Source organism: Silurus aristotelis (genome assembly GCF_946808225.1).
Source record: "Silurus aristotelis genome assembly, chromosome: 6".
NCBI lineage: Eukaryota > Metazoa > Chordata > Actinopteri > Siluriformes > Siluridae > Silurus > Silurus aristotelis.
This window is the reverse complement of record NC_139579.1, coordinates 17675556-17701690: the sequence shown is the minus strand read 5'-3', so window position 1 is coordinate 17701690 and position 26135 is coordinate 17675556. Positions and strand designations below refer to the sequence as shown.

Genomic DNA, 26135 nt, shown 5'->3' with positions numbered 1-26135 from the left:
AAAAGAAAAAAAAAAGTGATGTAATTTTAGGAGTTTGCTTTCAGAATGATTTATTCATCTAAATTATTAGGCTTATTTTAATAGAGCATCTCGAAACAGAACTAAATTAAGTGTCTCTTACTGACCTGAAAATAGGTGTATGTTGAGGGTAAAGTCGAGACAAAAGGTCAACAGAAAAAGAATGTCTTCGCATGACCTTTGGGCGTCCTCTGCGTTTTGAGGAAGACTCAAGGTCCAGAGATCCATCAGCCCCGAGAGCAAGTGTAGTCTCTAGTCTCTGAAGCTCCTGCTTCACCTCTAGCAGGTGTCGCTTGCGAGCAATTCTTTCCAGTTGGTAGCGCAGTCTTTTGCGGCGAATACGATTCTCGTTTCTTTGGAGTGCGTGGTGTTTGAGGAGTTCTTCTTGCACCACCCGTTTCCTATCTCCCACAATTATTGATGGACGGGCTGTTTCACTGCTGCTCTCATTATCATTTATGCCAGCCAGTGCAGGCAGAGAAATGACATCAGTCTGCACTCCTGTGTCGAGTGTTCCCTTCTCCCTGATGGCAGCAAGACGCTGCTTTTCTTGCAAGATCCACTGCTGGACTGTTAGTTAAATAGAAAGCACAGTTTTAATTCCCTATATACATATAATACAGCTTATTCCCTATTCTTGTGAACCAGCATGAGCATATGTTTTAACAAAAGCATTTCTGTAGGTTTCTGGATAAGATCGTCTGCCAAATGCTGAAAATGTAAAATAAATGTAACTATGCACTATTGCGTATTAAAATAAGTTTGCTTTATATATATATATATATATATATATATATATATATATATATATATATATATATATATATATATATATATATATACATACTTTTTTATCAAATAGCTGCATTTTAACATCTCTCTTAAAAGAGGGCAAGAGACATATACTGTATGTAATTAGGACTGTATGTGGAAAGAAAAATAAATTTTTAGAAATGGCAAAGATGGAAAATAATTTTTATGTAACGTTTATATACAATAAGAACCAAAAGCCTGAAATGACACTAAATCGAGGAATTATTCCACCTTAAACTGAAAATGAAAAAGAAAAAACTAAAAAAAGAAATGACACTAAATCAGGAAATTATTACACCTTAAACTGAAAAGGAAAAAAAATAAAATAAGAATATTCAAGCAACTGTATCAAGCAAATTACTCACTCTCAGAGCGTTGTCTTCGAAGATGGGCCTGTTCTCTCTCCAAGTCTTTCTCAGTCCGCCTCTGTTCTACCAGTATCTCTTCACGCAGACATTCAACATAGCGTTGATGCTCCTCCAACTTTTGCCAAGGAGCCAAACTTCCACTGTCGATCTGACCTTCTACTCCCTCTGCCCTGAACACACAGGGATATAAAGAGAAGCTAAATTTTCAACATAAGACCGGAGTAAACCAGAAGAAGTAGACAACCGACTCTGTAAAACTTTCCCTTCATTTAGCATCTTCCGGTAACCAAGTAACCAGAAGACAATCCAGCAACAACAAGATAATGGAGATCTCTTGAGATCTCATTATCAGCTCAACATTTCCAGATAGTCGTACAACAAATATAAACCACAGGACAAAACTTTTCACCTTGCATTAGGCGTGAGAGTCTTAAGCTCAGATAATCTGAAAAGTGGTCCAGCTTCAATGATCTGAAAAAAACAAACAAAAAAACAACAAGATTTTAGATTTATGCATAATATTTTTTTTGATAGTACTACATAATTAGAGGAAGCACCTAAACTAATTGGTTTTCTATTTCCTTATCCAAGTGTTTTAAAGACATTACATACATGATTTTAGAAGGACTATGTATTATACTCATAACAGACTGAAACAGAATGTAGCATATGAACCTACACGTCTCCTTTCTCTCAGAAGTGCTGCCTCTGCCGGATGGTTAAATCGGAACTTGTGACGTCCTGCTAACGTTATCACCGCACCTAAAACAAGCAGAGGCAATACATTACAATCCACTATGCGTTTATCTACTCCACTACTATTTACATATAGAAAATTCACCCCCACGTGATTCACGATTTATTACAACAGGCCAAAAACGTGTGTATAAACAGGTATCAGTGTTCTGCATTTACCTTGTGCGAGCCGGCAGGGTTCAGTGACCTCTCGATCATTGACTGTGCAAGTTGTGTGTGGTAGCGGTTTGATGGTAACAACTCCATTCTGATTCTCAATTTCACACACAGAACCCTCAGGCTTGACTAAAACATTACACAACAGAATGTTTAACACTACATAATTTCATACTATTACAATACATTTTTGTCAAAAATATCTATCTATAGAAATCTGAAAATCGTCACCTATATGAGCTTCTTCCTCATTTCGATTCTGAGGTCCAATTCTGGTGATTCCTTCCTGCAACACACAGAGCGATGAGGGTTATTAAGCACATCATTAAATATTAATCAAAGAAAATGATGGGCTGTGCCCACTACAAGTGGGTGCCATTAAACTCAACCTGGTACACGTTCACATTTTCTAGACTTCAAAGCATGCAGAAGGATTTTCTTTTACTGGTTTTCTAGATCAGAGTAAAAACTGTTCAGGAAGCTAAGAACCCTTAATTATCCTAATGAACTCTTAAATAACCTCCCAAAAATGCTTTAAAGTGTACCATGTACCAAGAGACTTTAAATTAATTAAATGCCTAAAAAACATTATATAAATACACTAAAGAAGTATTTCAAATGTTCCTTGGAAATTTACATGTGCTTAGCTTCCATAAATGACTATGTTATAAAACTGTATGCAGAAGATTTGAATGGTTCCCTGAAGGAAAATTGATCTTTTATACACTGACAACTGCAGGTTGTTTAGTGGCCCTGAACCTCATGAAATATAACCTTTAGAATAAAGCATCAGTCAATCACACACAACAGTGAAGGGAAAACTGGAAGAAGAAATTAGCTGTTGCAGACAAGCAGAGTTGCTTTACCTGACTGTTGCAGATGTTTCAGTGAATTTTGCAGAGAGAGCAAGAGCAAGAAATAAAAAGTTTAGATAGAAGAATCTGAACATAAGAAAGAGATATTAGTTCGAAAGCAGACTTTAAAATATGCACATGTTAGACATGAGCCTGAACTGGAGAGTTACTGAGTGGCAATAAAGACAGTACCCAGAGGTGGTAAATGGTGACTCCTGTGCTCAAGACATCTGGTTCCAGGGAGATGAGATGGGGTTGGAGAGAACATATCTGAACTCCTGCTCTGTCCTGGTTAATGTCTACATTGTACTGCTCGAGAAGAGCTCGCTTATCCTGCCAACTCTCCGACCAGTCTTTGGTAAGCTGTTCTACCTGAAAGTGTGAGGGGAATACAGAGATTCTTATAATCCTGAGCCTACAAGAAAAACCAGATGCTTTATATATTTACTTTAGTCACATTAACAAACCTTAAGTTCATTCTGCAGCACTATGTCTGAAAGGCTGCTGTCTCGCTCATCACTCAGAGATGGGCTGGGGTTTCTCTGCTGTAGACAGTCAGCGAAAACAATGTCTGTATGAGCTATCACTTTTTCTATCTGTGCCGGGAGCATTTTCTAAGAGAAGGTAATTACCATAGAGTAGCTCAGCAGCATGCTCTTCAGTCGATCGATCTCTTCACGGAGCTCCCTGATCAGTCTCACACTGGCATCCTGAGAAGAAAACAGAACAAACTGAATATAAAGATGTCTCATTTGATCATCATCAGTGAATAGAATAATCATAGCATGGTAGAAACACTCACTCGGGGGAAAAAAAAACAAAAACACACACCTCATTGACTCTTGGCTTGTTGACAATGTTCTTGGCGTGAGCAGCGTAGCGGAGAGTGCTGAGAGTCTCGTTGTAGCTGCTGCAAGAAGGCGAGATTGCTGTTGGGAGGAAAGAGAGAGCGAGAAATATGCTGAAAAGGTGCAGAAATATGCAGTTATTAAAAAAGAATAAATGCTGGAATGATTATGTAGTGCATATTTATTTTCCACAAGTCATGAAATGTTGTGCATATTTCGCTTATGCTTTGGCAATTTGCCAATTCTTTCTTCATTTTTTTTCTCTGACCTGCATTTTTTTAACATTTAGCACTTTCGTAAACAGCTATACACTTACCAGCCCTCTCTTTTATTGCCTTCATTTAAAAACAAATTATAAAAAAAATATATATACAGCTAATGGTATTAGGAAACCAAAAAATCCAATGGCAAAAGACTTGCTGACAATTACAAAAGTATGAAGTATACATCACCTTCCAGAAAGAAACATAACTTCACAATATCCTTTGTTTAATAACATGTTTATGTTTATTAGCCTTAGGACATTAACACCATCGATTCCTGTGAATGCCCGGTTACTATAGAGATTTAAATGTGTTAAAATGAATATAAACCTGTGATTTAAATTATAGTCTTATTATACAAACGATATGCTGACTAATCAATTTCAAGAATGCCACAATAATTTGCAATGAGTCATTATTACCCAGAAACAGACTTACTTGCGATCATTATGGTTTTGGAGTTTCCACCCAGGCTGTCTTTGAGCAGCCAGGTGAGGACAGAGTCTCTGTAGGGGATGAAGCAGTGTTTGCGGCTGCTGCTAGACAAGGAGCTGGACTGACTGCCCACTGCGCTGGCCTCCCCTTCACTCAGCATGCTGTTGATGCTCTGACTGCTACTGCACATCTGAGAGTTCTGAGCTATGGGAAGATAGAAAAAATACGTCAAACAAAAAAACAAAAAAACAAAAACACAACAATAAAATATTGTTTAGAACAAGTATTGAAAATTATATTGCCAGATTTTCCCATACCAAGAGCAGATATGACAATCCCGAGAGTTACAAGAGACTTGTTGATGTTGGCTCCTTCAGTAATCCGATCTCGGCAGAAATTGGGGTCCGCTCTCTCACTAATAAAACAAGCATTGAAACAGTATGAGTAATAAATAACCAAGTAGGTCCACTAGGGGGCGGTCCAATCATAGTCAGAAGTATGAAAAAGAAAATGTGCGTCTGGTGGAAAAATCTTTAAGCAGCTTTAGAAAAAGAAAATCACCAACCTGCCAGCCAGGTCCACTAAGTTGATCTTGCTCACTATTTCAGATGGAAGGTTATTCTCTAGTATTGCCTACAACAGATGGTTGAAGAAGAAAAAAAAAAAAAAAAAAAAAAAAAAAAAAAAAAAAAAAGAACTTTAAGTGCAGTTCATTTCAAAGTGATTAGAAGCCACTATCACACATAATACGCAGAAGCCATTACAAATATAATTTTTTTTTACTATTTTTATTTGTTCAATCACGTGCCAAAGGCATAATACCAAAGTATGTATCCAGTAACTATAATCCAGTGTTTATTATCGTTATTTTACTGCCATGATTGTAATGACGTGTAGTGTGCTCTCAGAGTTTTGGTGCTGGATATACATCTTTTATTCATCTTTTATTATTCCACTACTTTTATTTATCTTCAGTAACTGCATATTTCTTGTCATAGAGTGTTAAACTGCTTTATATTTTAAGAAACTGAAGCAAAGATTCAATTTTAGTCACCTGTCATCACCGTATAAAAAAAATCAAGGCGTATTAATGTACTGTTTAATCTAGCACTGGCTATTAAAAGGGGCATGACCTCACAATCTCAAGAAAAACCCTACTAACGATACAGCTGTTGCTATCCATTGATAATTGGGCACAGGTAATTAATTCGGTTTATTTTTGTTTTGTTCAGTGGAATTGCAGCATAAAACACCATTGACATCATTTGTATTCTAAAGGAAATCGTACTGGTCACAAAACTAACCTTTATATTGAATATATTACATATTTATTATAAATATACATTACACAATATTTTCTCAATTGGAAACTAGGGCAATACTGATGCTGAGCATATTGAGATTGAGACCTGTGTGTACTGGATGCTGAAAATGGCATGTGATCGGCTGCTAGCATCGTGAACATGCGTGGCTGCTGTGATGCGGTTAGCGACGCCTTCTTCCAGCAGATCTGCTGCCTGCCTGTAGTCTTCCACCACATGCTGAGTAAGACCTGGAACACACACACATACACACACAAATACAATTAATACATAATCTTGCTTTCCATATATTGACAAGACTTGTAATCTACTAATGGTAGAGAGATTCCCCTGATAAGCACCTAAGAGATCAGTCAGGAATAAATCAATATTTCAAGCAGTTTTTTTTTTATGGAATTATTACAGATGATCCCCTCAAATGTGTCAATTGAATATTTTATCGACACCAATTAAATGTGAAAAATAACACACATGATATAATAGAAATCTAAACTGACACTGATGAGATTCTATTTGATCTATTTTTCTCTTCAGCATAAAGAAGTACAGGAAGTGTTTGTCTAAAGTGAGGCGTAGAAGTGGATTTGCTCATGTGGATTTGCTCATTCAAATACAACAGCATTAATGAGGTTAAGCACTGATGCCGGCTAAGATGGCCTGGCAAGGTATATGAGTTCATCTCAAAAGTGTTCCAAAGTGGTTGAGGTCAAGACTCTTGAGTTCTTAATGGACATCGCTTTGTGCACAGGGTTGCACAAATATAATGCTACGGTATGCAAAGTCGTTCTAGAAATGTGTGTGCTTCCAGCTTTGTGGCAACAATTTAGGTGTGATGGTTAGGTGTCTACTTGGCAAAAGACAGGAGAAGATGCTGCGATTTTCATTGGGAGTGACGAGAAGGGACAGGATTGGAAATGAGTTTATTAGAGGGACAAGGTGACAAGGTAAGAGAGCGCAATTGAGATGGTTTGGACATGTGCAGAGGAGGGAAAAAAGTATAGGTATAGCCTATATTTAAGCTATAGACGTGTATCTTGCCAAACATGTATAGTCAGAAGCTCTACAACAAGCAGCTATAATTTATAAAAGATATAAGTTTATATATGTATGTGCAGATAGAATATTTCGCGGGATATCACCGCATTAAGAAGACACACCCAGAGATTGGCATCTGTAAACAGATATTGCTGAACCAGTGTACATTAGGTAAAACAGAGAGAGAGAGAGAGAGAGAGAGAGAGAGAGAGAGAGAGAGAGAGAGAGAGAGAGAGAGAGAGAGAGAGAGAGAGAGAGAGAGAGAGAGAGAGAGAGAGAGAGAGAGAGAGAGAGAGGACTGTGAGTGTATTCCACTGGGCTTGTTACAGTCACAGGAAAGTGAGGTCATTTCCTTTGCTGTTCAGGGATTTCTCCTGATATACACAATGACTGGATGTTGGACACGAGACAAAAATGGAGTGGGGAGATTGCAGTTAAACTGAAGCACTGCTCTTTAATTACACAACTTGTAAACACAAAAGTGTTGGTTTGTAGTTCGTCTTCTGTTCTTCTAATTCCTAAGCAGCTGTTATTCTTTTACAGAACTCTCACCCTGCACATATGGCCCTTTTTCCGGGTGCTCCCTCACACGCAGGGTGGCCGGCTTTTTCTGGTCGGCCCTTCTGAGCAGATCGCGTACTCGCTCGTTGTAGATCTCTAAGAAACTGTAGAGGGAAGGCAAAAAACGAATAATCACCCTACACCGAGTTAAGCATAAACCTCTTTGGGGTCATGCATAGGGAATGAATACACAGACACATGTGCAGCATGTCACGCTTTCCTACCTAACTTCAACCCTGCAGTTCTGTCCATCAGGAGATTCTGTTCCGGTTCGAAACAGCCCCTGAAATTACGCAAAGAAAGATCAAATCACCCGCATGACCCAAAAGTGATTACGTTACATAGCAGAAACTTACTTGGCAGATCCTTGGTGTCAATCCAAAAGAATCCTACATAAGAAACAAGAAATTAAGTGATTATGTGTATGTACAATGTTATGTAAACATGTAGTTGTGTACTAAGCAAAGTCTGCACTGTATTACATACTGGATTGCCCATCATGGTGTAGGTCTTCCCTGAGCCTGTTTGTCCATATGCAAAAAGACAGACATTGTAGCCTTCACTTGCTCCAGTCAACACACACATCCCCAGATCCTGGAACACCTACCAAAAAAAGACATCATACACATTTATTTATAAATTTTTTTTATACATCTGCATCTTTATAATCCCCCGCCTTTAGAAAAAGACAAAATAATATGAAGGACCAGTTTGCAGACTGTATTTTCAAAAGAACCAGATATTTTGGACATATATTAGACAACAACTCGTTTGCAGAATGTTTTTCTTGATATTACTCTATTGGCTTCATTTATTCTTTAGTTAAAATTGGACAAAATATTCACAGCAACAATGAGAATTATTATCTGGATACTGTTGAATGCAATTTCTAGCCACCCTGTGCCTAAAGTTTTGCCCAGAATAGCTCAAGTCTTCTGACTAAATACCTGAATAGGTCATAAAATTCAGCACCTGGAACACAATAAACAGGGAGAGCAAAGGAAAAAAGGAGAGCACTGGTATGAGCATGTGGAGGTCCCGAAGTCAAGCTGATCCATGTGTTTTCTTTTTTGCTCTCCTTACTGAGAAAGCAGCAGCAGAGTCGAGGACGTGCCCTTCACACAAACTGGCAGGCTAGCACAAACACAGACAGCACATTCTCTGCACACACAGCATTTCACCTTCATCACACATACTAAGAAAGGTGGGTTTAGCTTTCCAGGTCAGATTTACTGTCTGCATTGCAGTGAAAACAAAATCCTTGATTAAATTCATATGGATATTCTTTAGAAACTGAAGCCGGGTCTACAAGTCTGAAGTAATCAACATAAATGGAGAACATCTTTGAACATATTTGGATTTCAGGAATGCTGAAGACATTTGTGTACAGTAGGAAAATAGTTTTTAGGTGATATAAAGCAAATACTGACATGGTGCAATTCTACAATAGCAAGCCTATAAATGATCTTGTCTACGTTCCAGGCGAACTCCAGTAGCACATTGCTAACCGTGGTGTGATACATGTGTCCCCACTCATAACACTATGGTGGAGAAAGTGAAGTGAGCTCATATCTGCCATACCTCTCAACTTCAAACAGCTTCTCCTTTGCCCTGCTATTTGCAGAAGGTGTGTTTAGGTAAGCTAAACAAATCTGACCTTTGCCCTTTAGTGAAAACACTGAGTCAGCAAAATAAGTCAGTATGAAAAAGCCAAAGCTACTGTAAGGCAGATGTGTTGACTAACACTAATCAGCTAGGTCTATGTGGTCTAGCAGTTTCCACCCTCCTAGTGGGCATTCTGAATAGGGGCTAATTGGCATGCAATCTACAGCAAGAAAGGATCAGTGGCAGCTTTCTAAAGAGTGCTGGCACTCCTGTCTTTTTTCCTATTTAATTAGTCTAAGCTTGACTCCTTTGCCTTAAAAAAAAAAATCAATGAAGAGCTTGTTTAAAAAAAAAAGAATCACTCTTCACTGAGCTAGGGTCACTTACAGGTTGGCTGTCACAGAACAAAAAGACAAAACAATCTCTTTTTGTACCTAACCAGTCTACTGCAATACATAATAGCCTAGAGCCATGTTTTTCAAAGCGGGGTCTGGGAATCCCTAGACATCTGTAAGAGGGGTCCATGATTTTCTAATTTTGTTCCATGGCAGAAATCACATCCAAATTCATTTGAGGTGTAACACAAAGCCCCCATCAGGATCTTGATCATGTTCCAAATGTGGTGTATTTACACCTATGCTTGTATTTAAATGAAAGACTAAATAAGAAAGGAGCTTTCCCCCCTATTTTTCAAGAAAAAAAAACTGCTAGCATGATCTGTGAACTCCCAGGCATCAATTGAGTATATAATTAAACTAGTGTTTGGGGGACTGTGTTTTTCAACTATATACACTGTAAAAAGAAAATAATAGGGACACATGACTTTTCCAGCTGTATGTGGTTCTTACAACTGTTACCACAAATTTGGACGCACACAATTGTATTAGACGTATTCAGATACGGTCTAATTCCACTTCTATTCACATGAACTAGGAGACCCAAACCAGTTCCACCATGACAATGCTCCTGTGTAACAAAGTGAGCAACTTTGAACATGCTCACGTGTTCAATGTTAATGTCAACAGTCTGCTCCACTGACAGAGGACTACAGTTTGCATCTGATCACGATCACTGCACACCTCAACATCCTTTAGCTGTACAAAATGGACATTTGGTCAGACCAGATGAGGATGGGTTCCCTCTTGAGTCTGGTTCCTCTCAAGGTTTCCTCCTCATACCATCTCGGGTTTTTTCCCTTGAAACAGTCGCCACCGGCTCGAGACAACATTCATTGTTAAAAGCGCTATACAGATAAAAATGAATGCAATTGAACATGTGTTTTACATGGGCTCCAGTGGAAGAAAAAGTGGAAGTGGCTTGCTATATAGCTCTGACCTCATCCCTATTGAAAACCTTTGGGATGAATTGGAATACTGACCACTGGCCTGCTCACCCTCATCCATCTACTTTTGATCTACTCAAAACATAAATATGTTGATTCAAAACCAACATCAAGAATTACATTCAGTTGCATGCCTAGATTCTCTGTATTTTCAACATGTCATATTCAGCATAGCTCTGTTTACCCAGACTTCTCTTTTCCTGGCACTTTAATATAGCATGTTATACTTGGAAACAACATGCTTTAACTAAAATAGAACTGAAATGCATTTAAAATAGAATTAAAGTAAAGTAAGTCATGAAATTCACTGAGGAGTCAAACATGTAGACAACAGTGCTTTAAAAAACAATATAGGAAAGACTAAATGTTGCCATCAACAGGAAGCACAGATTCTCTGAGTCTGTATGTGTGTATGCGCATGTTCCTCAAGGAAATCCTAATGAAAACAACAGCACACATACACGAGAGCCTAATTCGTCTACTTTTGCTTGTCCCAGACCTTTAAAAAAGGGGCAGTGACTGTAAATTAGAATAAAGCAAATTTTGTGAAGAATCAAGATGTTAAGTCAAGATATAAAATGAAACGACCCCTCAGTTAATCCAAGGGTCCACCCAGAATCTTAAATGATAAATGATGCAAAATCTGCCATTCCATAAAACACATCAAACACAACAATATAAGGTCATAAAGTCACAGTATGACTGAGTAGAGAGAGGAAAAGTGCCTGTAAGACATGTAATAATTATAATAATACTTATAATACCACTACTATTAATAATAAGACTGAGATAACACTTTAGGAAACGCTGTTTTAATCACTGGTTTGTGCTGAACTGCAGAGAGGAGACTGGTTTGAATGCAAGCCCTTGTTAGCAACCAAATCGTTACCGAGACTAAGCTCTCTTGATCTAGCAGATTAATAAAACAAAGTGCCAAAGTTTGCATAATGTTCCTCATGATACAGGATAAAGGATATTTGTTTAAAGTTTCTTAATGTTTCAGTGACTTTAGGTCAGGCAGGTCAACACTGAAAGGCTGTACTAGACAGCTGGCAAATACACCCTATGAAATTAAAGGAACGAGTGGTGACAAATGTGCAGCCACTGGGAAATTAAATGTAATAGTCGTTTGCATTTATTATCTGTGTTATCATTACATATACACAATATAGTTTCATTTTATAGTTATGCCAAGCTCAAGATTCTGTTTATATCCTCATGTGAACCAGTGGAAAAAGAGCAAATGGGTCACATAAATAGTGAGAGAATGTGAGTGTGTGAGCGAGAGAGAGAGAGAGAGAGAGAGAGAGAGAGAGAGAGAGAGAGAGAGAGAGAGAGAGAGAGAGAGAGAGAGAGAGATTGGAAGGGAGTTCACTGGCAGTGACTTAACTTGCCTCATCAGACATACTTTCAGAGTTTTGTAGGTCAAGTTTGCATGGTGGGAGAGAAAAGAGTGAAATAGCATTTATCAGCCACTTGTTGCTGCAAGTGACTTTTTTAATCAAAACAAGGCCAAATTGAGAGTAAAAGAGGTTTAAAAAAAATGTATATGGTAAAGGATTTATGCACAGCACCTCTCATCAGGGTAAAAAGTCTTTCACAGCCTGGAGGAGGATTTAAAACTTCACACTTTGCACAAGCATCTTTTAATGCTGAAAATTAGCTCATCACTGACTTTGTTGCTAAATGCTAATTGCATTTCATTGGCTCGGTATATTTACCTTGGAAAATGGCAATACATTTAATCTAACCTAACCTAACCTAACCTAAACTAATCTAATCTACAAGAGCTTCATATTTTTTATTGATCATCCACCAATCCAAAATTCAAATGTCAGTCTGTGAATAAGTTAAACAGAGTGTGTGCATTGACGAAGAAACAGCCGCTGGCATGCGAGACACACAGTGCTTCTATTATTTTTTTTCAAGACCAGCAGTGCATACAGACAGACTGAGAAATACCAAAGGCATAACCAAACGTCACTGAATCTAAAAGAATTGAGATGAGTGTGTGTGTGTGTGTGTGTGTGTGTGTGTGTGTGTGTGTGTGTGTGAGAGAGTGAGTGAGTGAGTGAGTAAAAGAGAGAGAAAGAGAGAGAGAGAGAGAGAGAGAGAGAGAGAAAGAGAGACAGACAGACAGACAGACAGACAGACAGACAGAGAGAGAGAGAGAGAGAGAGAGAGAGAGAGAGAGAGAGAGAGAGAGAGAGAGAGAGAGAGAGAAGAAAATAGAAGAGAAGGAAATAAAAGAAACAAAAAAACACAAGAGCTGACTTCACTTGGAAAAGAAAACCGGCATTGTGTGCCGGATTTTTACCAGTGACGTCCACGCAGTGCAATCTTTCATTTAAGCAGCTGTGCTGTTGGCTGCAGAGGGGTCTGGAATTCCGTCTTCCCTCGACCCAACTAAGATCTTTGCTTTCTGCTTTGTTTCTCAGCCTAGCTCATGCACTGAAGACTTGCATCAATGCATTTGTTCTATGGATTACATGTACCTCCTGCCTAATGCACAAACTGCAAGAGATCAGAAACTGCCTAAAGCTGCATGGGCACAACAGCTGGCTTCCATTACCCCTTCTTTATCTGGTCTGCTTCAAGGGCTAGACACCCTCCCCCTTCTCTCTGATTCCTACTTCCTGCTCCCTCAGTGCTTGAATGTAGGCAGACCCCTCTTCCTGTTCTATATGATACAAACTTAACTTATAATAATCACTTACAGTTTCCAAAGATGGCCATATCAAGATCAGGAAAAGGATAGTGAAAGTGAAACAAGCGTCTCCTGCACCCAGCAGTATTAAGGTTGAAACCGTCTTCAGAGCAATGCTATGGCTAGTAAAAGCCTTAGCTTACTGCTGCATCCAAAAAAGCAATTAAAAAACAACATATTGCTTCACAGGGACTTGCTGATAAAATTCAGTATCTAAAAAAAAAGGCAAAAAAAATATTGCTATATACCCTGGGCACATTTAGCTTTTCTCTGCACTGGATCTCTATAAAAAAAAACACTAAAACCTCAAAATAAATCTGGACACACTTCTGGGGTATGTAGGGCTGTGGTCACATTGTCTATGGGCATTCTTAAGTAAATGTAACGTAAAAAAGTTTTAATGGCAATTTTATTTGTATAGCACTTTAAACAATGCACATGTCATAGCGCTTTATAGAAATTCATCGATTCAGGAAATACAGTACATTTTAAAATTGATAAATTCATCCCTAATGAGTGAGGCAATGGTTGCATAAAAAGGAGTCCCTGGTACGATATGAAGTAGAAACATTAAGAGGAACTAGACTCAGAAGGCCAGCCATTGTGACAGTGAAGAGAGAAACTGTTGGAAACCACATTTGGTTGTACTTCCCCATATACGTAGATGTGACTATTAAAGTTTATCCCAGTTTAACCCTACCCCATGAGGATCCCGGCATTTGTGAAAAATTCATTTGCATTAGAAAGCACAAATCAGATGATAAACAGATTCTAATACACATGCATTTAAAGTAAAAAAAAAAAAGCTTACAACATAGGACTTTAAAAAGACCCATGGACACCCTAGAATTTGTGCTAATCCCATGTAGGTAATAAATTCCAGGCCCAGAAGTCTTTTTGTAGCACTATAATGTAGAGTTACTGAATCTGGTTCTTCACATTTGTGATCACTATAGTGCATCAGTGCTGATAATGAATGACTTTTAGTAACATTTGGAACCTGCATTAACTGCTTTCCCCTTCAAAAAGTTTAATTCAGAAAGGCTACACTGGTGACTATCAGAACTTCACACAGCACTTATCAGAAACACAGGATAGGTTTCTAGTTTATACATTGAAATGTAGCAATTAACAAATATTTATAACTAGTGGAATGGTAGTTAATCCCAAAATTTAAATATACCTATTTTCATATTAGCCCCCATTTCCCTATTAAGTGTGTATAATGTTAATATCATAAAAGACTTAAAAGTAATCCAACAAATACAGAATATTTGATTACATTAGAATGTTGTTTACACTATATAACTTTTGTGAAGTATTTTAACTCTAACAGGCAGTCCCCCCCAAACAGCCAACCACATCTTTTTTTAGACTACTGCACATGCTGCATCACAGGGTAGCATAACATACACACAGAAAAGTGCAAACTGCCCTCTTCTACATACATAAATTCATATACTCTACTCATGATCTCTGAACTGTAATCCTTTCTATTGTACATCCCCCAAATTCCCAAAAATATGGAAGCTGGGTATAATGTAAATAAAAACAGAATGCAATGATTTGCAGATCTCCTAAACACATTTTATTTACAGAAGTACATAGAAAACATTAAATATTTAAACCGAGGGAATGTAGCGCTTTAAGGAAAAGAAATAAGGCAATTTTTTATTTGATGGCAGCGACACATAAGATTTGGGCCAGGGCCATGTTTACCATTGTGTAGACTCCCCTCTTCTTTTAACAACAATCTGTATATGTATGGAAACTGAGGAGACCAGCTGTTGGGAGTTTAACGAGAGGAATGTTGTCTCAATTGTGTCTGATACAGGATTCTAGATACTCAACAGTCCTGGGTCTTCTTTGTTGTATTTTTCGTTTTATAATGCACCAGATGTTTCTAATGTTGAAAGGTCTGGATTGCAGGCAGGCTAATTGCATTTTCCTGCTAAAATATGCAAGGCCGTCCACGAAAATACATTGTCTGAATGAAAGCATATTTTGCTCAGAAATCTGTATATACATTTTAGCATTGATGGTGCATCTCCTCTTTAGTTTTGTTTCCATAGTTTCAAATTTAAATTCATTTGACCATGGTTTTTCACTTTCCTTTAATCCATTTTAAATGGGTTTAGGCCCAAAGAGATGGTGGTGTTTCTGCATCTCGTTTACATATGACTTTTTCTTCGTATGATTGAGCTTTAACCTGCATTTGTTGATAAAAAAAGCAAACTTTGTCCACAAACAAATTAATGCTGGAGGTGTTTACCGAGCCCATGCAGCAATTTTCATTAAAGAATCATGCCTGTTTTTAATGCAGTACTGCCTGAGGGCTGGAAAATCACGATCATCCAATATTGGTTTTCCCCCTCATGTCCCTTAGGGGTAGAGATTTCTCCAGATTCTCAGAAATATTTGTTGATATTTTGTACTGTAGATGATGAGAAATTGCAATTTCATGTTATGGGAACATTAATCTGATCTTTACCTCTCTTTACCTAATTAGTTGCATTTTTGTTTTTATTTTTGTTTATATTTTGTTGTGAAATTTAAGATGTGCTGCAACCATCAAATTTCACCTTAAAACAATCTCAAATTCAACAATAAAACAAGAAAATTCATTATTATTTATTTGTCAAAATTGTACATTTCCTCAGTTTAAACATTTAATGTTTTCTATGTTCTACTGTGAATAAAATATGGGCTTTAGAGATTTGGACAATAACTTTTTTTAATTGGGGTTGTACCACTTCAGAGCATATAAGAATTTTTGTTAAAGCATACACTCCCTTTTCCTTCACATGTTTTGTTCAAAATAATTGTCAGCATAGTGAAGTCCAAGCATGTGGGTTACATAGCTCCTGTGTCTTCCTGGAGGTCTCTCCCACTGAAAAATGTACAGATCATATGAGTAATGACTGTTTCAGTCCTTTGTTATAATCTCTGACTAAGCAGAATTGACAAAATGAGAAACAGAGGAAGAAGAGAGAGAGAGAGAGAGAGAGAGAGAGAGAGAGAGAGAGAGAGAGAGAGAGAGAGAGAGAGAGAGAGAGAGAGAGAGAGAGAGAGAGAGAGAGAGAGAGAGAGAGAGAGAGAGAGAGTGTAGTGATGCCTCCCCATTGACAATGAATGTTAAATGGGTCATTGAATGACTTGGGTTATAGACATAGCACACAAAGTACTTTAAAATGGAATACTGATGAAAAGAAAGCTTTATACACACACAGGGATACACATGAAACGAATAAAAAAAGTACAAGCTTTAAGAAACAACCCTGTGACTTGGATAGTTGACTAAATGTTTTAATTAATTTAAAGGAAAATTGTGAACAGCCTGCTTTCTAGATACCAGAGCTTTTCACTGTCCTCTAGTTCTTGTCTGGCACACACCAGCCTCCAAAGACCTAAAACACAGCCCATCATCCTGACAGTGTTAGGAATAAACACACATGCCATGCTCACCTCTTCCTGCGATGCATAGTTGGATGCCTCAGGGTTTACAGACCAGTAACAATAATCAAAGGCAAACTCCAAAAACCTCTCTCTGGAGTCACCTGGAGCCTCGGCTCTACCGTCCAAACGCCCATCCAGCTGTAGAAACAAATTATGGAGAGAAAGATAGAGAGTGAGAAAAGGAGATGGGTGTCCTTGCTACCCAGAAGAGTGTGTGTGAGAAAACATCATATCAGGCCCCATTAAGGGTCATATCCTCTGAGAAAGTAGTTCAGGCATCATGGTTACTGATTCCAAACACATGTTTAGCCAACATCTTTTTACTATGCTCTTATAAAGCAATGACAGATGCTAACTCCTAGCATACAAGCTAGCGTAACCTCCACTCTATTCTAACGCTCAACAGAACAATAAATGATTCGACTATCTATGAAATTTTCTCTGCTGACATTTAGAGTACCAATGTTTCATTAAATCTGTGCAATAAGCAGAAAACACATCAATGCAAACGTGAAATGCACACACACACACACACACACACACACACACCTCAGCAGTTTATCAGCTCCATTAAACAGACCTGACTTGCATCAATGGCCATTCAGTCGTGCCATTTATTGATGCCATGTCATGGTAAAACAACAAGGAAAGGAGCGTGCAGAAACATGCTGCTTGTCGGCAATGGCAACTGTTTGTTTGCAGCTGTGGTGAAGCACTTTCCTGGCTCTGTTCAGCATGAGTTACCACACAACTCTACACGGCTTTACTAAAGCAATTAACCCTGTGCTGTTAAATTTAGTTCCAGACATTTTTATTTTTTTACAAGCTGAGTTAAGTAATGTGGCTCGTTACCACAATCCTCATGCTGTTCATAATTTTACTTCTACAGTTCTAATGTTTATATAATGGAACCTTGATGTTAGACCAGCTTTATGCTCTATATCCTCAATCAGACTAGACAAGTATAAAAACAGATCAAAGGAGTTTTATATATTACATTTTCAGCTGAAATTGCCATGCCTCATAAAACTTTCCAATGTGTTCTTTTACTAGTTGGATATCTCCATCTGTCCTAGCGATCCAGTTCATCCCAGAAAAGCTCAACACGATTTAGGTGTGGTGACTGGGAAGGCCATTCCATGATATATAACACTCAAACTGACTGTTTGCTTTCTATATAACACTTACAGTGTTCAAATGTAAACTTTAATTCAATGTCTTATTGTGTATTGTTGGATGGTGAATTTGGTTCCACTTATCTGCAGTCCAGATGGAACTGCATGGCGCTGAAGTACAGTATGGATTGGTAGACGTGTTGGTTCAATATTCTTATTTCCTGGAATAAGTCTTCAACCTTTTCTGCTCCAAAAGAACCCTAAACCATTAGGCTTCCACCTCCATGTTTGCCTGTGGGTTTGAGGATGTCTGGCAACATCTCTCTTTTTCTTTATATTACATAATTTCTTATATTAGTGCTGTTAAAAAATAAGAATTTTGAACTTTCAGGTCATTTACTGTCCAACTCTCACATATTTTTGCCTTTTACCTAGTTTGTTGCATATGAACAAAATAAACATGAACAAAAACCTTGCTTAAATATTTCTCCAGTAAAAGCACCTCATTTACATTTTATGAGAACTGAATTTTAATCATTTAGACAATTCAAAGTTCTATTTTCCTGTACATCGTTTCCTTTTAAATAAAGAGAAATACATTTCTTTTGTTCCTCGTTAGAGAACCATATGATACATTTAAGAACACAGTTAGTACAGTTTCACAAATTAAAAATACTCTGATAAATACAGATATTTGAAAAATGTAATTAAATAGAGTAACAAAGTTAAAATTCACTGGTGGTGTGTGCTTCTCCAGCTGTGTATATCCTTTTGTCCCAGGCCTGTACTAGCCAATCATGTCTCAATTTCTCTACAATCTCTAAATAACTCCTCTTGGGACACAAGTAAGCCAAAAGTCTTATTTTAAATCTTATTTCTCCCTGCTTTCTTTTTCTTCACTGACAGCGGCTAACCCAAACACAGCCTGAATCCTCACTGCTCAAATGCTCTCTTCCCTCCTTGACCACTTGATGGAACCGGTAGTTCTAGCTATAATATAACTCAGTGTGACCCACCACACTTGAAGACTAAAAAAAAACAAGCACCAGTCATTTATTATACTGGTGGTTGAGTGGCATTTTTTTGGCTGTCCATCTCTGTGTTTAAACTCACAATGAAGACATACAATAGGCACTACAAATGTTTTGCTGCAACTGTTAATATCTTCCTTATGAAGGAACTATATTCACTACAAAACACTATAATTGCAAACTGTAAATATAACCCAGGTGTGAAACCTCTGTCTTTCCATTAGTTCATAAAAAATTGACACAGAAATTTCCAAAATAAAGTGAAGGTGTGGAACCAAAACAGAGGGATTGTGGGGAATGTAGGATTTTGCCTATTATTATGTTGTGGCCTTGCTGTTTTCCCACTTGTAGTTTTGGTCATCCTTGCTTGTTAGCAATGTTGCCATCTCTGCTGAACAGGCCTTGCAAGGGTCTATTGAAAAAGTTGAGTCCTCGTGCTGTGTGTCAGGTGCAGAAGCTGGCTTAAAAAAACAGATGCATGACATCTGCCGGCATTGCTTTAAAGGTTGTAGAAGCGGAAGGTCTGCTTGTCAGTGCTTAAACCATAGGCTAAAAACTGCAACAAGTCAGTTTGCATGGCTGCCGTCCCAGAAGGAAGCGTCCTCTAAAGCTGGCTCACAAAAAAGCCTGGAAACAGTTTGCTGAAGACAACCTGTCCAAGAGAATGTATTACTGGAACCATGTCCTGTGGTCTGATGAGATACTACTAAGTTAAACTTGTTTGGAACAGATGGTGTCCAGCATGTGTGGCGACCCCCTGGTGAGCAGTACCAAGAGAATTATGTCTTGCCTACAGTTGCCTACAATAAGCATGGTGGTGGTAGCATCATGGTCTGGAGTTGCATGAGTGCTGCTGGTAATGTGGAGCTGCGGTTCATCGAGGAAAACATGAATTCCAACATGTACTGTGACATTCTGAAGCAGAACATGACGCCCTCCCTTCAGAAACTTGTCCGATTGGCAGTTTTCCAACATAATAACGACCACAAACACATCAAGATGACAACTGAGGAAGATGAAGGTGAAGGTGGAGTGGCCAAGTATGTCTCCAGACCTAACCCCTACCGAGCACCTGTGGAGCATCCTTAAGCAGAAGGTGGAGAAGCACCACCTGTTTAACATCCAGCAGCTTTGTGATGTCATTATGACCTTACCCCACATCACTCTATTAAAGCCCTTGTGACCGAATGAGCACAAATCTCCACAAGCACGTTGGAAATTCCAGTGGAACAGCAGAAGAGTGTAGGTTATTATAACAGCAAAAATGGGAACTGAAAGTGGAATTTGATATTATTTTTTACTGAAATACCATTTTAGAGTACTAGACTATAAAACGTGTAGAAATAAGAAAAAACACTCCACTGTTCTACACTGGTATACGTATAGGCATTATTTGCATATTTTTGCATAATATTTGCATGTATATTCAGTAAAAGACAGGAACAAACTATTTTAACTATGTTATTGCACATTAGGAAAACTTATCAAAGATCTATTCTTCATAAAAGTTTTTTTTATTTAAATTATTTATTTTATACTACTACAAATTTATGTGAAATGCCTTACTTTTTACCGCATTGCATAAAAACATGCCGTTCCTCGCTACTTCGAAATAAATACTTAAACTGTGTTAAATGATAAACTGCCGTGAGACCACAGCCGTAACCTCACGGTTCTGGCAAGAGTCTGAATAGAGTAAGGTTTCTCTCACTGTGTTAAAAAAAAAAACTACTTCTACTTTGTAGAAATGTAAAAGATTTGTGTGCTTTTACTCAAATACTAGAAAGTTGTACTTCCACTGCATATAGCAAGATATAAATGCAAGATCTAACCATTAGTTATGACATAATTGTGACTGAGTGAGTATCTTACTTACTAAATGCATGTTATTTCAACAGTAAAAAAAATTACAAAACCGGATAATTCTGAGGCCGGTCAGTAAAAACAGACAGGACCGTAGCCTCTCTTTCTGACACACACACAATCATCCCACAAATCAGGTTATGTAGCATTGGTTTCAGTCAGAACTGAAGGGCTGGAATTCAGGGCTGGAGTAAGTACATTTCAACACTGCTTACGTATATGTAACTACATGGCTGGTAAGTGAGTATGTCTGTGTAAGAGCTTTGAGAGGTGACTACAAACCAAATGTTTGTATGTGTAGTGGGTACTTTCAATAAACAGCAGTGCAATCATGCAGGAAGTGGACAATCCCACCGCTAAGCTTCTTGCTAATGAAATACCCTGGGATCAACATCGCCCTCACATCTTTTCCTTTTAAACTTCTTGCTACGTACATTATGTAGACAAGAATTGAGACACCTGACATTTTTAGCCATATGTTGTTTTCCCCAAACTGTACCACAAAGTAGGAGGCACACAGTTGTACATTATGCCTGTGGATGTACCGGTAGTAGCATTACATTCCTCCTTCATTTAAATGAGGAGACCCAAACCTAAAACCCCTGTGACAAATCTCCCAATCCAAAATCTAGTGTAGCATCATCCTAGGAGCGTGGAGATTATTATTATAATAGCAAATAGTAAATGTGTAATGGGATGTTCAAAAAGCAAATACAAACCTTAGTTCAGGTGTTTATAAACTTTTTAAACATAGTTTATTACATAATTATATTATGTTTGAGGCTTAAAACACAGACAACTTACCTTCACATTTCTTACTCGTACCACTTTGTCTTCCACCTGTACAGCTATTCTCCCTCCATCCACAATTTCCCTGTGTGACATCACAGAAGAAATTAGTAAAATCTTACATCTTTTAAAATATCTGTGTACATCAAACGAGTATAATCTTAAACTTATAAGAGAACAACAGTCGTGAAGCAGCTTTGCGCTACTACACAAGTTGAGTTATTAATTGTTTCCATAAAAGCAGTTTCCAAATCTCTTTCTAAATCTTTTGTAGTAAGGAATTAATACTGAAAAATAACAAGAATGAATTTGTCTGTCATGAATGTTCCATAATGTGAAACAAAACCACAAATGCATAAAAAGTATCAAATGTCTTTATTCTTGAAGAAAGGGAAAAAAAAACATCGTAAACTGCAAATTGTTGGCGTATAAGACATACAAATAAATAAAATAAAAACTATTACTGGCAAATATGCCCCCTGTATTTGACTATTTCCTTTATTTCCAGCATGCCAAGTCAAATTTTATGTAATGTTGTTTATATAATGAATGGAGAATACTTGCTAAACCCATCTGCAGATCCAGACATACTGTATATTCTTCATGTCTATGACTATAAACATTTTCTTTTAGTTCCAAATCGTAACTAAATACTTAGCTTTCAGATAAAACCAGAACATGCCAGAATTGAAATAAAAATTAAAAAGGCAATAATCTCAAAATTCCTCCCTTGTGATCCTTTTTATCAGAAAATAGAGTTAACTCTAGACAGACGAGTGAAAACAGAATGAAGAGCTTCGTCTCTGAGACTCTCTCTTTCTCCAGAGTGTGTCAAACAGAAATGAAAACAGATTAGTGAACAACTCCTCCATGAGCTGCACAGCTGAAATCAAGCAGGCTTGCTCCAAATATGTGTGTGTGAAAGAAAGAGTGAGAGTGCGAAGAGCAAGGACAGCTGTGTGTGCATTCCAGCTGTTTTAAACTGATGCAAGAGAGTGAAATCTGAGGCCAGTCCCAAAAGTGTCAGTGTGTATTTTAAAAAGTTCATTTTTAATGTGTCTAAGAGACGTTCAGGTCTGCAGCGTGTACAACAGCAACGATTTATTTGATTCTCCACAATCAGTGGTACCAAGCAGCTTATGCTTGGCTTATTCTCTGCCAAACTTAAAGACAGCCCTGCCCAAAACCTCAGCGTCTTCTGCCTTCTCGTCCACTAGACATGAGGATGATTTATAGTCATGGTTTAAAACTAGTCTAAGGTAACATTATGTAAAAATGTATTGTACATGATTTGCTGCTTCTCACAGATGTCTGTACTTCAGTGCTAGGAGCACTAGCTTTATCTCTTTGTTCTCTCTGATCGTCTTCATGCTGACTTTCCTTTGTTTCTGGTTACTTGGTTAGAAACTTGGTGGAAGGCTTGTGGAACTTCTATAACGTGCAGCTCATTTAGCAGCTGTACACAGCTGTGCTCTGCTTCACTTATAAGCTTGTTGGATTTAAGCTTCTGCCAAACAAATAACTGCAAATGTCAGTTTACCATAACGGAACACACTCCTAGTGAACTAAGTTTTATTTTGGGGGAAAAAACAGAGGAAGTACTGAAAAGAGGAAGCAGCAACAGACCCTATTGTTTTTTAACTTTCTATAAAAATAGGCATATTACAAAGACACCTCTATTAGCATAATCAGAAGAGTAAGCCCTGAAGTCATCCTCTGTTACGGATGGGCAGTTTAGCGGATGCATTTAAAGGTCAACCCTGCTGAAAAATCCAACTGGGTCTAACAACAAGTCGAGCTGGTCAAGCTGGGAGAAGATCATTCAGAGCTTATTAGTCGTTTAAACTGATCTGTGAGTTTTTACTTGCCTTTTGTTATTTTAATTTCTTTGAAACCCCTGGTCAACAATGTTTGGGTTTTGCAACAATTCAGAAATTTCTCACTTTCCCTTTTACCAGCACTAATACGTTGGCTAAAGATGAGCTATGTACTACTGGGATTTTTTCTCAGCTAATCAGAACCAAGCATGATTTCTCAGCTGGGAAAGCCTGGACAATTCGGATACATTACCTTGTTTATTATATTAGCTCTGCCCAGCTGACAACTTAGTCCATGCTCTTAAGTCCAGGCACTGTGAGAACTACCATACCATCCGTGTTCTATTCCGACAATCCTACACAAGGTCGCAGGGATGAACATATGCCAGGTGGATGCGGGGCACAAAGCAGGCGACACACTGGGTATCACACTGGATACAAACGAATCACAGGGCACAATCATACACACTATTCTCTGAAGCGTATTGGAAGCTGTTGCGAATGAAACTTCAAGAAATTAGAGTGCCCCTAGTAAACCCCCTGATGCAGGTGGCAGAGTTTAAGACGTTGGACCGAAAGATCACAAGTTCAAATCCCAGCACCACCATGGGCCCTTGAGCAGGGCCTTAACCTTCACTTATAAGCCGCTCTGGATAAAGGGGCGCCTGATGGCCAAATGTCATAAATATAAAAGTGAGATTTGAGTCAAACACTAACCAGTGGTATTAGGATCCCTATGGAGATTTCTATAGACTGAGATGGAAAGAAACAGTCAGTCTGAGCCAAACATCCTGTAGTAATTGAGTTCATGCTGGAGGGTGGAGCAGTGCTACCCCATGTCTGGGGTTGTTTAATGGTGCTGTTAAAAAGCTGTAGGGGAAAATAGGGCACTTTTTTCCCCCCACTACTTATCAAAGCAGCATGCAGTCAAGATCGTGCACAAGAGCGAGTTTTAGAAGAGAAGATTAACTGGACATCGGATCAACTTAATACTTAACTTGATTAATAACACACAACTGTTGCATTCATAATCATTTGCTTTTCTTTTAAAGAGTGAAAGCAAACTTAGGGCTTGAAATGCATGTGTTGAATGTTGTGTCTGCTGTCAACGCGCTCTAATTCCCACACATAGCAACCAAAACACCATCAACACACAGCTCTCCTTGTACACTTTCACATCTAAATCAACACAACGAAACCTAAACAGAAGCTGTTTTACGCTCTTACCTTGAGTTCAGAGGACGGACTCGTATTGCCACTTTCACGTTTGCCATCGAGGAGCGTTTTTCCCTCCAGGAAGATTTCAAATGCGGAATCAGAATCCGTGTGTGGTTAAATGCCACCTGAGAACGCGTTCATGGTGATAAAATGGAGGGCAGTGGGATGTAAAATCCATGCTGTTCGTGAGAGCGTGGAGGACAAGAGCTGTGAGAACAACTGCACTGGAGAGCTTGAACTTCCTGCCGCCTCCACGACTCTCAGGAGGAGGGACACGGATCTCAGCCAAACACACGCACAAGGAGAAGCGAGTCCTCACTTCATGCATTATTCATAAAAAAACTGACTTTTCATTTACAAACTTGCAAACATTTTTCAATATGATTTCTCGTCGTCAAATTACTCAAATGTCCAAGTATGTAAGCAGAGCATAAAGTAGGTCATTACTCATATAGAACAACGAAACAGCAACATGCAATGCATTTGCAAATATCATTAGGTTAATTTATTAATGAATATTTGAATCTGTAATATTGCATGCATAGAAACTATTTACAATATAAACCCCAACTTTGATTTGAAAAACAATGGGTGAATTGTCCTCTTCAGTGATCCTGATTCTTCATCCTGGTCAGAGGCTCAGCTTATCTTTACTCAAACTGGATGCACGTGACATACACTTTACCTTTACATTAATTACTTGCAAATAATATTTAGAAATCAATGTTATTCCATGGCAGCAATACTCAAGGAAAAAATGATCAAAAATCCATTTTGATTATACGGACCCATTTTACTCATTTGTGAGCTGTTAAAATACAAATTCTGTCAAACACAGATGCACTTTATAATTAAACATTTATTATATTATTGATATTAAACATAGTTTAAAATCAACTGACAACATTAAGTCCAACATGAACCAGGTGTCCATTAAAATGCAGTCCAGAGCATTCATAGCGAAAATCATGTATACACACATCTCGAGTATGGCTGAAAGGATGATCACACAATCAGATGCACAACATAAATGAAAAGGTGTAAGCATTATCGGTTTTCAGTACTCTACTGCAGATCATTTAAGGCCTAAATATATTAGTTCCCCAGGTCTATAACATGTACACACATCTATGCATCTTTCAGATCGATGATTATGAATGCACCTTATCTATTCTAATGTGGTACACACTATATGGCTAAAAAGTTTGTGGACACCTGACCATCATCCTGCTTATGTGGATCCTTCCCAAACTGTTGCCATAAAAATGAAAGCATTCTTTCAAATGAAATGTCTTTGCATGCTATATAACTAATTTTCCCTTCACTGGAACTAAACCAACTCAAGTATGACAATGCCTCTGTGCAACAAGCAAGGCCTAAAAAAACATTGCACCTAAAACAAATCCCCCACATTCACATTGAAATCTCATGCCAAGCCTTCCCAGAAAAAAATCGAAGTTATAATGCCAGCGAAGGAGCACTAAAATATGGAATGGGATGTTCTAAGTGGTGATGCGGTGTCCACAAACGCCTGCCCATATAATGCACTTTACACTCAAAATTTACACCTTGGATCTATTGCATTACTTCCCCTATGCCTCTTTAAAAGGATTATACAAACTTTTCCAAAAGCTCTTAGCTCTCATCATGATGGCCAAGATGATAAACGCATATTTGAAATAGTTTTCCCTCTTGAACATAGACTTCTTTGTTTATTCTTATTTCTATACAAAAAAATACCCCAATTGGAGATACAAATAACT

The 26135-nt window shown here is 38.0% G+C and overlaps 1 protein-coding gene across 1 annotated transcript in view; it reads right to left on the bottom strand.

Annotated features, from left to right (window-relative positions):
- Positions 1-24521, bottom strand: part of stard9 (StAR-related lipid transfer (START) domain containing 9) — a 37182-nt gene extending 12661 nt beyond the window's left edge. The window contains exons 1-21 of the mRNA XM_083543540.1: positions 24382-24521; positions 21353-21422; positions 16549-16677; positions 7916-8032; positions 7786-7818; positions 7654-7712; positions 7421-7533; positions 5921-6063; positions 5077-5144; positions 4829-4926; positions 4515-4715; positions 3797-3894; positions 3598-3675; positions 3433-3510; positions 3158-3337; positions 2343-2397; positions 2115-2240; positions 1879-1961; positions 1609-1670; positions 1197-1369; positions 126-588 (exon numbers count right to left, since the gene is read on the bottom strand). Of these exons, the coding sequence (XP_083399666.1) occupies positions 126-588; positions 1197-1369; positions 1609-1670; positions 1879-1961; positions 2115-2240; positions 2343-2397; positions 3158-3337; positions 3433-3510; positions 3598-3675; positions 3797-3894; positions 4515-4715; positions 4829-4926; positions 5077-5144; positions 5921-6063; positions 7421-7533; positions 7654-7712; positions 7786-7818; positions 7916-8032; positions 16549-16677; positions 21353-21422; positions 24382-24428 (2474 nt within the window). The 5' untranslated portion in view covers positions 24429-24521. The remainder of the gene's footprint in view (positions 1-125; positions 589-1196; positions 1370-1608; positions 1671-1878; positions 1962-2114; positions 2241-2342; positions 2398-3157; positions 3338-3432; positions 3511-3597; positions 3676-3796; positions 3895-4514; positions 4716-4828; positions 4927-5076; positions 5145-5920; positions 6064-7420; positions 7534-7653; positions 7713-7785; positions 7819-7915; positions 8033-16548; positions 16678-21352; positions 21423-24381) is intronic.
- Positions 24522-26135: the final 1614 nt, after the last annotated feature.